This window comes from Typopeltis vanoorti, chromosome 9 (genome assembly GCF_054136105.1).
Source record: "Typopeltis vanoorti isolate ZY-2024b chromosome 9, IOZ_Tvanoo_1.0, whole genome shotgun sequence".
Taxonomy (NCBI): domain Eukaryota; kingdom Metazoa; phylum Arthropoda; class Arachnida; order Uropygi; family Thelyphonidae; genus Typopeltis; species Typopeltis vanoorti.
Window position 1 is genome coordinate 28,779,300 of NC_143557.1, and position 15,476 is coordinate 28,794,775.

At 36.7% G+C, this 15,476-nt stretch overlaps 1 protein-coding gene across 1 annotated transcript in view; it reads left to right on the forward strand.

The window, feature by feature from the left end:
- Positions 1-15,476, forward strand: part of LOC150102941 (putative sodium-coupled neutral amino acid transporter 12) — a 404,858-nt gene that overhangs the window by 199,844 nt on the left and 189,538 nt on the right. The window contains exon 6 of the mRNA XM_090397467.1: positions 8,465-8,495. Coding sequence (XP_090253593.1) covers positions 8,465-8,495 — 31 coding nt within the window. The remainder of the gene's footprint in view (positions 1-8,464; positions 8,496-15,476) is intronic.

Below are 15,476 nucleotides of genomic sequence, written 5' to 3' on the forward strand. Positions count from 1 at the left end.
TGAGGGGAAATTTTTCTAGCTATGAAGATGTTAATTGTGTGAATAGTTTAGACATATCTCCGGGCAAAGATGAGTGATCATCACTAAACGGGAAAGTGTCAGTATTTCAAAACTGATACTACTGTTGCTATTGCTTGCCATCTCAGAAATGAACTGTCTTAGATATACTTACTAATCTTCCTTTCTGCTCAAGTAACAGGCTGTAAGCTAACGAAAATTATTGAGAAAGTGAGGAAAGAACCCATCCAGTAGACATGCTAAAAAGTTCCTAACAATTAATACACAGAAATTTTTCTATAACACCTTTCTGATTGATTTACATTTATTCGAAACATTTTATTCTGATATCGCTTTTTACTATTATTATTATTATTATGTGATGCCTCCAGGGAGTACAAAGACTCATTGAGGGAGGGCACCTACTCTACAACTCTGTCTCCACCACTTAATCCATCAGCTACAACGAACTTCAACTACCATCATCATCATCTACACCTAATGCCATCTACCACCACCACTAATATTTTCACCAATAATCACACAAACATCCATGCCCACAGCAGGATTCGAACCCACAGCCTTTTGGCTGGAGAGCAGATACGCTAACCAGGCCGGTTAACAGGATAACTTTTGTAGGATAACACTTTTTTTAAACATTCATTTCCCCAGTATTTCATAATTTAATGAGTTATAATTATCAGGAAATTATATAAAATGAAAATATATACAAAACTTGCTAATTTATAATAATCACAATTTTTTTTTGGTATCGGAATATTAAAACTTATCTGGTACAATTACTTTGGTAAAATAATGATTTCAAACAAAAAGAAAGTGTACACATGTCACCTATCAGTATTTGTGTATGTGACAAATAGTTTTTTAGTGGGAGGGTAGCTATCAAAGGTGAACTACAATTTTAATTTTATGAAAATTTTGGAAATAAAATTTCATTTTGACACATGAACCTATACAAGTTTCGCATGATAAACTGTAGAGAAAGTATTGCTACTTCAAAACTGCTATACATTATCAAAATTAGCAAAAAATATGTACATAACAGCTGACTTCATAACTGCTTTTTATTTCAATTTGTAGTGAGTAATTAGGGGAAATCAAGAAAGTTGAAGGTGTAAAGAACTACAGATTACATTATAAACATTATTATCCCGAGGAACCCGGTCATATGCCTACTCCAAGTCCACAAGACGTGTGGACTTGGAGTAGGCATGGCATATTCCCAAGATTTCTCAAAGACTTGCCTTAAACTGAAGATTTGGTCAGTTGTGCTTCTACCACATTTCATCCAATGTGGACGAAAGCCACATTGTTCTTCCTGGAATTTTGACTCAACTATGCTCCTGCACCTTCTTTCCAAGCACCTAGCATATACTTTCCCAGGTAGGCAAGCTGAGCAGAGAGATGCCAATAGTTGCTGCAATCTCTCTGGTCTCCCTTTTTGAAGACTGGTATTATTATGCCTGTCTGCCATTGCTTTAGTGCTTGCCCAGCTATCCAAGCAGCCTGACACATTCGAGTCAGCCAGAGAACCCCCGTCTCGATTTAAGGCTTTTAACATTTCTGGCCAAATTTCTTCATCACCAGCAGCCTTGTCCAATTTTAGCGATTTTATTGCTAAATGGACCTCTTCTGCTGTGAGATTAGTCATTGCCCCAATCTGCAATTCTTGGATATCCACAACTGCTGGGCCACATGAGTTAAGAAGGCTCTCAAAGTATTCCCTCCATCTGTGGAGGATATCCTTCTTGGTTGTTAAAAGTTCATTAAGGCCTCTGATGGTAATTAAGGCCATCAGAGGCCTTAATTGCCCTTGCTGTGCACGATTTTCTCCCTCGAAGGCGACAGATGGTCTACCAGAACACTTTGTTTGCATATTCCATAGACCTGCTAAGATGATAGCAGGTCTATGGAATGCACCATATGAGAACAGGTTGAAGATTTGTGGGTTGCAGAAACTAGTTGATAGGCGAAAAAGGGGAGATATGATTGAGACATTCAAATTGCTAAAAGGATTCTATAGGATTAATTCAGATGATATTTTTGAGATCAGGACTGGTGGTGGGAGAACTAGGGGACACCCATGGAAGCTGGGCAAGAGCGTGGTTAGCAGGGGTGTTAGAGCTGGGTTCTTTACTTTTAGAGTGGTAAATGAGTGGAATAAGCTGCCAGAGTCTGTTGTGGGTGCTATTACAGTGAGCGAGTTCAAGGCAAGGTATGATAGATACTGTGAGAATGTTGAACAGCTGTGTGAACATGATGTTTAGGGCCTCCCTTGATGAGTCTAAGGACTCCTGGAGTAGCCCGTGGTAATAATAATAATAAAAATTCATAGGATGAGTCTAATCTTTCTCCATAGGATTCCCAAGCCTTCTGCTTTGCTGTCTTTACTGCTTCAACAATAGCTTTTCGTGCCTTAGTGTACCAGAAACGTATCTCAGGTGACCTGACCCTAAGCCATGTTAGGTAGGCCTCCTTTTTTGTTCAGACAGCTTTTTGGACCTCTTGGTTCCACCAAGGTGTCCATCCTTTTCTCACTGCCCTTCGCCATGCCAAGCCGCTTTCTACCACAGCATGAGAGTGCAGAGGCAATGATAGCAGTTCTGAACAGCTCCCACTCCTCCTCAACATCTGCAGTATGCCTGGGAATCTCTTTGAATCTGGAGGAAATGTCATCTGCAAAATTCTTCCTCACAGCCTCATTTTCCAGTGTCTCCCGCTTCATGCAGTATAGTTGCTTAGGCCTACCAGCGTTGATGGTAGCATCTAGTTTCTGAAGCCATAGAGTGCAGACAACAAGGTGGTCGTCAGATTAACAGATTAATTTGGAAGAAAATTATTATTCGGAAGTTAGTAATAGTGTAACTTTTTCATCATAATTATTCTGTACATCTCCTGAGAGTACAATCAGGAATTTGATGATAATGATTTTCATTTCAAAAGTTTTGCATTCTTCGTTTAAAATTTGGATTATCTTTTACAGTTGTGCTCTAGATTCTTCAAGAATAATAATATTGTCTGTATATTCATGCAGTTTATGTTTAGAACTGGTTCTTCATCTATGCTTTCAATATTTCTTCGAGACAGTAAATAAATATGGTGGTTGGGCAACCCTGCATGACTCCTTTTTCTACTTTGAATTTGTCTGTTTTTCTTTTATGATAATTTGTAATAAAGGTATTTCTAAATCTAATGTCATAGATTTTAAGATGCTTATCATCGTGTTCCTGTCAATGGAATCAGCTTGTATGAAGTCAATAAAAGTAGTATATTAGGTAAGTTTTGTGCCCATTACTTTTCAACCAGGCTGTTAAATGTAAAAATGTGGTCTATAGTAAACCACAATAGGAGTAGTCAAGTCTGTTTGATTTTCTCCTATTGTCTCATTCATTAAAGTCAGGATTCTATTTTGTATGTGTGTGAAGATTTTTTAGCTGTGACTTAGCAGTGTTATGAGTCTATAATTTTCACACCTTCATTTATCTCCCTTTTTTCCCACTCCAAATGATGAATGGGATAAGAATATTAATCAGATAATTAAGGTAATATTAATTACTCATTACTGAAACATGGAAGTAATCTCCATCAGTTTTTTTCATAGAACACCACACTGAACACTACAAAACAAGAACCAAACCTTGGAGATTCAATGGCAAACACTGAAAAAAAAACATTGATTGATTTAGCCAGAGAATCATCTCCTGAGGTTGTCATCAAAGGTTCCTAGCAAGTAACTCAGCTTGTTTTAGAGAATAACAGAAGAATGTAAGAAAAATGCATGTGTAAAATAGCTAAACAAACGTTATGGGGAGATTTTGACTAACATAACTAAAATCTACATTCGACGTTTCGACCTTTATGTCAAGGTCATCTTCTGGAGCATAAAACTATACACAAGAAACAAGCTACACTATGATCAAAATGGTTTGTTGAAGATACTGACCAACCTCTACAACAATTGTTGGCCTGACCTCTGGTGAGAAAAAAAAAATTATACATCAAACGCTAGAGTCCTATTATTAGTGTTATCTGTTGGTTGTAGAAATACATTGGGCGCAACACCAAGTATCTATCTATATACATATATTAACATCATGATTATATTTGTACATTCTGCCCAGTTGGTATGGAATGGTTTCTAATGCTAGCTGAAGATTGGCTGGGGTCCTGACTTATGCTGAATCTTATATATTAGGTAGGCTGAATGTAGCCATCCAGATCCTTGGAATTTTCATGCCATCTTTGTTGTTGATATTTGGGTGGTTTATCAGGATTTCGCAGGCTTCCTTAAATTTCCTTTCATACCAAGTTTTTGTGTGGTGTAAAGAGTGGATGCTTTTCCAGTTGATTTGGTGTAAGATGTTGAGCGCATGGTCTGAGAGGCCTGCTTTACCATAGTGGTTATATTTAATGTGTCTAATGTGTTCTTTCTTGCGTATAGGGATTGTCCATCCTGTTACACCAATGTACGGTAAATTACAGGTACAGTGGATGCAATAGACTCCAGGATGAGCTAATGGGAGGAGAGGATCCTTAGAGGAGTTGAATATGGTTTTAAGTTTAGTGGGTGGTTTAAAGGTGGCATTGAGGTTATAATGTTGTAGGATTCTGTTGATTTTTTCTAATAACCCTTTAATGTATGGAATGGCTATGGTTTTGCTGTAATCTAGATTCGTTTTTGTTGTTGTTTTATGGAATATTTTATTAATAGTATTTTTGTTATAGCCATTATTTACGAATGTATCACTGATGATTTTTAGTTCTTGTTTCAGGGCTTGCTGGTTAGAGCAGATTGTTGTAGCTCTGTTTTTAAGGGTGTTAATGACTCCATATTTTTGTGATGGGTGGTGGTATGAATTAGCATGTATGTATTGGCCAGTGTGTGTGTGTGTGTCGGTTTTCGTTAGGCCATGAAGGATAGACTGCCTGAAGGAAGACGTGTGACTAGTGCGTCTAGGAACGGGAGCGAATTTTGATTTTCGATTTCGATGGTAAATTGTATGCGTTCGTGTTGTTTGTTCAGCTGGCTAAGGAATGTGTTTAGCGTTTGTCGCCTGTGCAGCCAGATCGTGAACACGTCATCAATGAATCTGAGCCAGACTGTTTTTCTTAGTGTGGCGGTAGCTTGTATCCTGTGTATAGTTTTATGCTCCAGAAGATGACCTTGACATGAAGGTCGAAACGTCAAATGTAGATTTTAGTTATATTAAACTAAAGTTTTTATTCAAACACAGTAGTTGTCTCCATAATTTTCAAAAATGCATTCGGATCACTGTGTAAGCTTAAAAGAAAGGAAACTTTTATGAACTTTGAATGAATTTCTTTTGCCGTTAAACCTTCTTTTACAAAGAATTTTATAACCTCACGATACTCAATTTTATCCATTTCAAGTGATACAGACAACACTTTTGCTTCAGACAGCTGTATAAAACAAGCAACTTGATAGAATGACTTGCAATTTCACCTGGATGCTTATGACAAATGTATCAACTTAGAAAAAAAAAAAAATCTTGCCGATAGTGTTGCCATCTATGGTCGAGGCCGAGAACTTTTCAGACCACCCTCATTGAATCCTTATTTATAAACGTACCTCTCAAGGAGATATTGCAGCTACTTTCTGAAACATTCCCACAAGATATAGTAAACCTATTTGAATTTGTGATGCATTCTGGATACTTTGTTTGTCAAAACAAATTCTATAACCAAGTGGAAGGAACTGTCATGAGAAGTTCACTCTCCTCTGCTCTCGTAACTTTTATTTAGAGCATCTAGAAGACATCCTTTTTTCATCCATACACCTTCAACCTTCATTTTGGGTTCAGTATATTGATGACATTCAATAGAAAAGAGAATACATGAACATCAATCATTATTATTATTATTTGGCACCCTCCAGGGATTCCAAAGACTCATCGAGGGAGGGCACATATTCTACAACTCTCCATTTCCACCACTCAATCCACCACCTGTAATGAACTGCAACTACCTCCATCATGTACACCAACACCATCTACTGCCTACCACCACCACTAGTGTTTTCACAGATAATAATAATCACAAACATCCATGCCCATGGCAGGATTCCAACCCCCTGGCGTTTAGTTGGAGAGCGGATATACTAACCACTCAACCAACCAGGCCTGCTCACAGGAAATCCATCTGGATTGGCTCAACACAGAGTAGACACAGACCACAACATTCTTTGGTCTGAAACATGCCTACTACATTGCAATCAGTACAAATTTGAATGTTTATTTAAGGAGAATGCTGAAGCCTGCTTCACTGCCCGAACATGAATTGGAATAACTGCCTATGGTTATCCAAAAATATGGAAAAGTCTGATTTTTATTATTATTTACTATTAAAACCAATAATGGTATTTTATGAAGTCATAAGGTCTCAAGAAGCTAACAAGATGCTGAATCTATTAGGTAATCTGTAGAGCATAACATTTAAATTATATATATATATATATATTATGCTTATGATTAACCTGTTTCACAGAACCTAACAGTACTGAAAATATAACATCACTCAGCTCATTCTATTTCAAATAAATCCATTATTTTTATATAAAAAATAATGGATTTATTTTCTACATAAAAAAAGTATGAACAGTGATGTAGTCAATGAGGCTTTTCTTATTTCTTGTGTCTTCTCTCCATGTAGACTTGTACATATCTTTATTTTGAGTTAGTAATGACTATGTCATGTCCTGTGCAAAGTTCAGTAAATACTTGCCATTATTATTAGCTTTGCCCTTCTCTCCAAATTTTCTCAAAATGTTCCTATATACCTGGTGGGAATCTACTGTTCAGATCTCCAGCAAGAACCACTTTTTCCATTTTCTTTATGTCAGCTGCCTATTCTAATGACTCAAAAAATTTCCTCCTCTTCTTCATTAGAATAACTTCCTGTGGGACCATGGGCAGAAATAATTGTTTCATTGTCCATGCGTCCATTCTGAAATTTGCCTACATAATTCTACTTGAAACTGCATTTCAGTCAAGAAGTTTATCTTCATGTTTGGTGTTGAATTGAATGCTATTGCTACTTCTTCCTTTCGTTAATCATTATTGCTTGAAAATAACATCCTATACTTGTTATTTAGTAAGATCTCACCTGTTTTTGTTTTTCTTCTTTGAGTCGGTACTGCCAATTACATCCATGTGGTTCTTTTCCAATTCTTCTTGAGTTCAATTTCCTTTCCATTAATCCTGCTTATATTGATGGCTCCTATCTTCATTTCTTCTGATGGTGGATTTCTTCTTCTTCTGTAATGGTGAGTTAGAGTTATTCCAGTAGCTGACTTTTCACTTTTTGCCCTGGTTCCCCTGACAAAAAAAAACTGGGCCTTGTTTAACGTGGTGATGTCCCAGCCTGCATGAAATCTCATCATGTTGTACCATCATGTGCATTTGTGGTTTAAGCCAGTAGATAGTATAATTTTGTTGGGTAAGTCCCAAATTGCCAGCCCATCCTCGTTTGTTCAGTACCCAGCAGATACCTACTAATATAGTGCACAAAGGTGAAGATTGGACATTAGATCAGAAACCTCAGTCAGTTCTCCTCATTCCTGAAAGGCGATGTGTAGGTCTATTCCCAATTATTTGGCTTTGATCCTTAAGCAATCCTTTAAGAAATTAGTCAAAACACTACTAAAATACCTATATGCAAGACATTGTTCGAACCAATTTTAACTTTTTAACTTAAGGAGCTGAGAGCTTGGTTGGAAAAAAAACACTTGATCAAAAGCTGTAGATCACAGATATGAGAGTTCTGAGAAATATTAGGGAAGTGAACAGAGGCATCAATTACAGTATCACATTTTTAATGTGATACTGTTATGTGATGTGATGATATTAGGGAAGAACTTGCCATTGTTAGCAATCAATAATGTGTTAGTAGAGCTAATCTCAGATGGTCACTTAAACAGAATTGGAGAGGAAAAATTAGCAAAATAAGTGTTCTTTGCCAGGTTTTGAGGGAAAAGACTCAGAGGAAGACTGAGATGTAGTTGTATTGATACAATAAAAAGCGCCTTTGAAGACAGAACATATAAGATCTGATAATGTTGGAGTCTTGACAGTAGCTAATTAATTTGGAGAAAAATTGTTGATCCGAACTTAGTAATCGTGTAACTTTTTCATGTAGTACTCTCATAATACAGTCCCCTTCCCCAAGGATACAAATCAGGAACTTGATGATGACACTGAACACCATATGGCAGTAAAGGAGAGATAAAATGATATTGTTGGAGTAGATAAAATTATAGACATTTACATTTTATTATTTAGAAATGTATAAAATACCTTTATTTTTATAATACATTTCATTCATTTTATTATCATAAAATTTATATCTTTAAATATATTAAAATATTCTTTATTATTAAGTGCACAAATATGATTATATACATTTTTGATTTTTTTTTTCTTCCTAAAAGGGTAGAATGGCATCATTATTTTTCAACAAATGTAAGTACCATGCACTTTGAAATAGTTTTCATATCTGTTCAGTCTATACTTGAATATATAGGCCATGGTATTTATCTAGTCTTAAATTAAAATGGAGGCAAATTATTGTTCAAGTGTTTTTCAGAGTATGTTACATATTATATAATATATGTTAAAGATACCAAGCTATTTTAAACCTGGTTTTAATCCATTTCCCAAGTAAGCAAAAAGACAAGAAAGTCAAGTTTGCATCTGCAAGTAGTGCAAGTCTGGGTGACCTGCACGTAGTGCATGTCTTAGTAAATGTAACTCGTAGTAAAGGTGGAATTTAAACTTGACTTTCTTGTCTGTTTGCTTACTTGGGAAATGGATTAAAACCAGGTTTAAAATAGCTTGGTATCTTTAACGTATATTATTCAAGGTAAAAAAACTTTCTACATCTATCTCTGATCTTGAGATTTTTATTTAATAAGATCAAAGCACCTTATGGTAACTTGTTTTGGTAAAATATTTATAAGCTCTGTATTACTAAAACCTTGGTATTTCTAAGCCTGGCTCCCACTGATGAGACCTCAATAAAGGTCGAAACCGGTCTGGATAGTGGCTCCTTGCTTTTAATGCATAGCATCATACATCTCCTCAAGGAGATGTGCTTTGCATTAAGGGTAAATATTAAGAATAGTGATCAGAGCTTATTCCACCTTTACCACAAGTTGCCTAAGACTTGCACTACTTGCAGGTGCAAACTTGACTTTCTTGTCTGTTTGCTTACTTGGGAAATGGATTAAAACTAGGTTTAAAATAGCTTGGTATCTTTAACATATATTGTACCCAATGTATATATATATATTATGTGTTAAGATGGAATTTGCCAACTTGCCATTATCCCATTTCATTATTATTAAATCAAAACACACATGCTACACACAGAAAAGTTTCTTTTAAAATATTTTGCTACTTTAAAATAAAGAAAAAAAAAAATTGAAAGGCAAATACTTGCATATTTTCCCAGATTATATATGTATATGTTACTTTTTGTTCTGACAGACTTATGAAAGTGATTAGTCGAGTGATTAACCTATCAGATCTCCCAAATAGCAGGCTTTGGGTTCAAATCCTGTTGTGGGGATGGTTAGCTATAATTGTCTTTAAGTCTGAAATGAATTCCATTGTCAGTGTGAGATGGCCACTCTGCCTGTTGGAGACATTAAGCTACAAAAAGAAGTTAATTTTGATCTCTAGAGCAGGTAAAAAAATAAAGTTTAAAAAATAATAATATCTATATAGGAACTTTCACAAATTCGGTTTACTGTGTCTTCTAACAGATTTAATATATAATTAATTTAAAAAAAGGTGAGGGGAAATCTTCACCCACTCATACTAATATACTACAGGCTTATTTGAATGTGTGTGTTACAAGAGTTATTTGTAATCCCTGAAGTGAGGTCTGTTTTTTAATCCTTTATAATTCATTATTACATAAGTAAATATAAAAAATGGTTACATTGAGTTTTTTATAATGGTTTTAATTCACGAGACACAGTAAGAAAATAATATTAGTAATAGCGCAAGGGTTATTAGTAATAGTGCAGATGTGATAGCCCTGCAAGAGGATTTGAATAAGCTAGACAGATGGGCAAATGAATGGGGTGTATTGGTTTAATGCAGCAAAATGTAAGGTCTTGAGGTTTGGGTCACATCAATGGGACGCTGCATACTCTATGGGAGGAGTTATACTGGAGGAAGTAGGGGGAGACGAGATCTGGGGTTGATGATTGATAGAAACCTGAAATTTAGGGGACATATTGCAAAGGTGGTGAAGATAACACAGAGGATTGGTGCAATACTGTGAAGGACACTGAACTGCAGAGATAAAAGAGTTATCATTCCATTGTATAAGACTCTGCTCAGACCACACTTAGATTATTGTTCTCAGATTTGGTCCCCAGGATTTGTAAGGGATAAATTAACTGTGGAAAGGGTACTAAGGCAGATAACAAAGATGGTTTCAGGACTGTACAATGTTTAGTTATGAGGATCATTTGAGGAAATGTGGACTGCAGAGTATGATTGAGACTTTTAAACTGTTGAGAGGTGGTTACAGGGTTGACACTGGAGAGTTCTTTTGCTTGGTTGAACAGTGGAAAGGGATGACAAGGGGCCATCCCTGGAAGTTATGAAAGGAAACTGTGAGCAAGAGGGTGAAGAGTGGTTTCTTTGCATGGAGGGTGGTTGAACCATGGAATGCATTGCCTGATAGAGTGGTGAGAGCGAGAACGGTCAATGAGTTCAAGGAGTGGTATGATAGACTTTGTGTTTCCTAGGAGGGACCTCTCGCGATGCGTCTTCATAGACTTTGTGTTTCCTAGGAAGGGCCTCCTGTGATGAGTCTTTTGACTCCATGGAGTCCTGAATAATAATAATAATAATATATTTATATACTTATTTGCAGATATTCTATAGATTTTAATAAAATTAGTTTAATCCTTTATCCAAGTGTGAGCAAACAAAGTTTGCGCCTGAAGTATCTTCAGGACTAGGGTAAAGTGATACAACACCAGGGCAACTCGTTGCAAAGGTGGAGAAAGCTACCAACACTCCTAACCCAGTATCTCCTATAATGCAAAACACATCTCCTTGCGGATATGTCTAATGTTATGCATTAAAGGAAGGGCCACTACCCAGACTAGTTTCAACCTTTATTGAGGTCTCTTCAGTGGGAGCCAGGCCCTAGTGGAAATACTAGGCAGAAGCATTAGCAGGTCATCTCCACCTATAGGAGTTGCCAAATGGTGTGCCACCCTTTTTTAATAAATTACTCTGGATTTAGAGAAAGATGTTGAAAGTTTATTTTTTCACTTGGTTAGAGTATAATAAAATTAGTTTAATCCTTTATCCAAGTGTGAGCAAACAAAGTTTGCGCCTGAAGTATCTTCAGGACTAGGGTAAAGTGATACAACACCAGGGCAACTCGTTGCAAAGGTGGAGAAAGCTACCAACACTCCTAACCCAGTATCTCCTATAATGCAAAACACATCTCCTTGCGGATATGTCTAATGTTATGCATTAAAGGAAGGGCCACTACCCAGACTAGTTTCGACCTTTATTGAGGTCTCTTCAGTGGGAGCCAGGCCCTAGTGGAAATACTAGGCAGAAGCATTAGCAGGTCATCTCCACCTATAGGAGTTGCCAAATGGTGTGCCACCCTTTTTTAATAAATTACTCTGGATTTAGAGAAAGATGTTGAAAGTTTATTTTTTCACTTGGTTAGAGTATAATATATATAGGTGGAGATGACCTGCTAATGCTTCTGCCTAGTATTTCCACTAGGGCCTGGCTCCCACTGAAGAGACCTCAATAAAGGTCGAAACTAGTCTGGGTAGTGGCCCTTCCTTTAATGCATAACATTAGACATATCCGCAAGGAGATGTGTTTTGCATTATAGGAGATACTGGGTTAGGAGTGTTAGTAGCTTTCTCCACCTTTGCAACGAGTTGCCCTGGTGTTGTATCACTTTACCCTAGTCCTGAAGATACTTCAGGCGCAAACTTTGTTTGCTCACACTTGGATAAAGGATTAAACTAATTTTATTATTCTATAGATTTTATACCAACCATCTTTAGAACATGAACATCACAGTATGCAAACTCCGACAACATAGAATTACAGAAACAGTTTAAAAAACAGACAACACAAAAAACTAAAGTTATAATTGGCACCATCTATGATTGGTTGAAGAGAGAGGTTAACTAATATTAAAAATGATCCTAAAATGACTGTGTCGGGTCATTGCTTAAGGTCAAAGACCCAGTTGGTTGTCTGCATTCCTTAAAGCAATAACTGGGAGGAGACCTGTACATTGCCTTTAAGGAATGCAGAGAACCAACTGGGTCTTCTGACCTAATGTCCATTCCTCACCTTCACATGGTGCACCCCAGTAGTAGGTATCTACTGGGTACTAAATGAATGAGAATGAACTGACAATTTGGGACTTAGCTGACCAAATTTTACCCTCTGTTGGCTTAAACAGGAAATATGTTGATAAATGATGGCACAACATGATAAGATTTCATTCTGGCTGGAGCATTGCCTGGTTAAATAAGGCTCTCAATGTGTTCATCAAGGAAATGAGGTGAACAGTGAAAACTCAGATTCTGGAATAAATTAAGTGAAGAAATTTCTTTCAGTCATTAGAGCAGGCAGCTGACATAAAGAATATGGATAGCGTGATCCTTGTTGGAGACCAAAACTGCAGAGTAGGAAATGAATCCCACCAGACATACAAAAACATTTTGAGAAAATTTGAAGAAACGAATAAGGCTAATATTAATGATAAATATCTATAGGCTAAATATCTGTTACTAATAGATATTCCGTGTTCCAACATAAAGATGTGCACAAGTTTACATGGAGAGAAGATGCAGTAAATAAGAAAAGTCTCATTGACGATACTGTTGTTAATAGCAATCTTCATATTAGTTCAGGATACAAGAATAAATAAGAAAAGTCTCATTGACGATACTGTTGTTAATAGCAATCTTCATATTAGTTCAGGATACAAGAGCATACAGTGGATTTATTATTATTATTATTACATAGCACCTCCAGCAAGTCCAAAGACTCATCAAGGGAGAGCACCTACTTTACAACTCTCTCTCCACCGCTCATTCCACCAACTACAATGAACTGAAACTACACCAATTCCATCTACTTTTTGGTTGGAGAGCAGATATGCTAACCACTCAGGCAACCAGGCCAGCATTTGAAACTGGAAGCAACCATCACTTAGTTTTGAGTAGAATAAAAATAAATATCACATTGCAAATAACATTGTGTAAGAAAGTTTTTAAAAGAATTAAAATGAGTAGCTTTTACAGTTAAATGTAGACTCTTTTATACAAACATTACTAAAGAATAAATGAATATATAAATAAATATAAATAAATAAATGTCCATGACTTATTTTGAAGGGTATTAACAACAACAAACAATTTTATCAAAAGATGTTTTATTAACTGTTTATATTTTGCTGAATCTGCATCATCAGAGCACAACACAACTAGCACACACTAGTATACAGTAAGTAAGTGAAACAATACAATTGTAACGGGCAAAAAATCTAAAGTACTATTTTGGTGCTCTCTAATGTAAAAAAAACAAAAACATTACAGCTATGTGGAAGGTGCTCTTATGAGAGGAACTTCAACAGTCTCCCAAATTTTTTGCAAATTAATACGACCATATTTGTTTAGGTTAGAAGAATTCTTCAAAGCCATGACTGACTCAAAAAATATTCTTTCAGATCTATAACGACTTCTAATTAGCACATTCGTTTTCTTCCATCTAATCCTGTGTGAAGGAGTGTCTAACATGTGGTCTGCTAGTCCTGACTTGCCATAGTAATAGTAGCAAATATATATATATATTTTGTGTGTGTGTGTGTGTGTGTGTGTGTGTGTGTGTGTGTGTGTGTGTGTGTGTGTGTGTGTGTGTGTGTGTGTGTGTGTGTGTGTGTGTTCTTCCAGGCAGATGTTAACTGATCTTCCTGTTTGCCAAGTCACAGTCGCAAGGAATTTCATACACTCCAGGGTGCTACAGGTTGAAGTTTATCAACCCGTAGATACTATACTATAGGTGAGTGGATCAGAGTTGCTAGTTCAACATGAAGTTTGAATGTGGGGCGAAGGCCATGTTTCATCAGTACTTTGGCTATCTTTTCTAATGTACCTCTGACATTGGGAATAGAAATGGTAATGTTGTGTTCCTGTGTATTAGGGGAGAGAGAGGTAATGGGGCTATGGAGTATTTTATCTATTTTGTAGGGATCGTAGCCATTGGCCAAGAAAGTATGATGCAGATATTTGAGTTCTGTGAAGCTGTATCATTAGAACAAATGGCTCTGGCTCTATGTGTAAATGTTTTTAAAATGCCATACTGTTGGCCTGGAGGAAGATGTGATTGTTTATGTAGGTATCTTCCTGTGTGTGTGTGTGTGTGTGTTGGCTTTTATGTAAATGGAAAAAGATAGCGATCCATCTGAAAGGCAGGTGACTAACCTGTCAAGGAATGATAAACAGTTATTCGATTCTTTTTCTACTGTGAAGTGAATTTTAGGGTGTTGGCTGTTTAGGTAGGTGACACCTTAGATGCGTTTGTCACTCACCAAATGGCAAACACATCATCTACATAGTGTAACCACACTAGTGGCTTGTATATAGCTGTGGTAAGTGGTTCGTGCGATAAATTTTCCAACGATGAATTGTCGTTGGAAAATTTATCGCAGGGAAAATTCATTGAGAGGAAAAATCATCGCGGGGAAAAATTCGCTGAAAGCGTTATTCCCTAGAAAATTGGAGTTAGTTTGGTTTAACACATGTTATGTAGAGGTGTGTGATGTTTGATAGTAAATTGTATCTGAGAGATACCCCAAACTCCGGTGTCAGTATAGTATTGGTTTAGTTTTGTTTTTTTTACTGTTGAAAATGGCTGGAAAAATATATTGACAGGATAATCCATCAGATGTTGAAGAGATTCAGTGAATGTTACTGGAGTCCGATGATGAGAATGATAGAATTTAATGCAAAAGTGGAAGTAATATTTGATCATAAATTGTATCTGAGCGATACCACGAACTCCGATGTCAAAAGTATGGTATTGTTTTATTATTATTATTATGTGATACCTCCAAGGAGTCCAAGAACTCATCGAGGGAGGGCACCTACTCTACATCTCTCCGTCTCCACCACTCCATTCACCAACTACAGCAAAGTGCATCATCTACACCAACACCATCTGCTTCCCACCACTAGTAATTTCACAAACAATCACAAACTTCCATGCCCGTGGTGGGATTTGAACCGCAGCTTTTTGGCTGGAGAGTGGATACGCTAACCACTCGGCCAACCAGGCTAGCTCACAATGACAAGACCTCAACAAAAGTCAAAACCAGTCCGAGCAGTGACATAGTATAGTGTGGGAGAGGACAGAAGATAGTGCATGTGG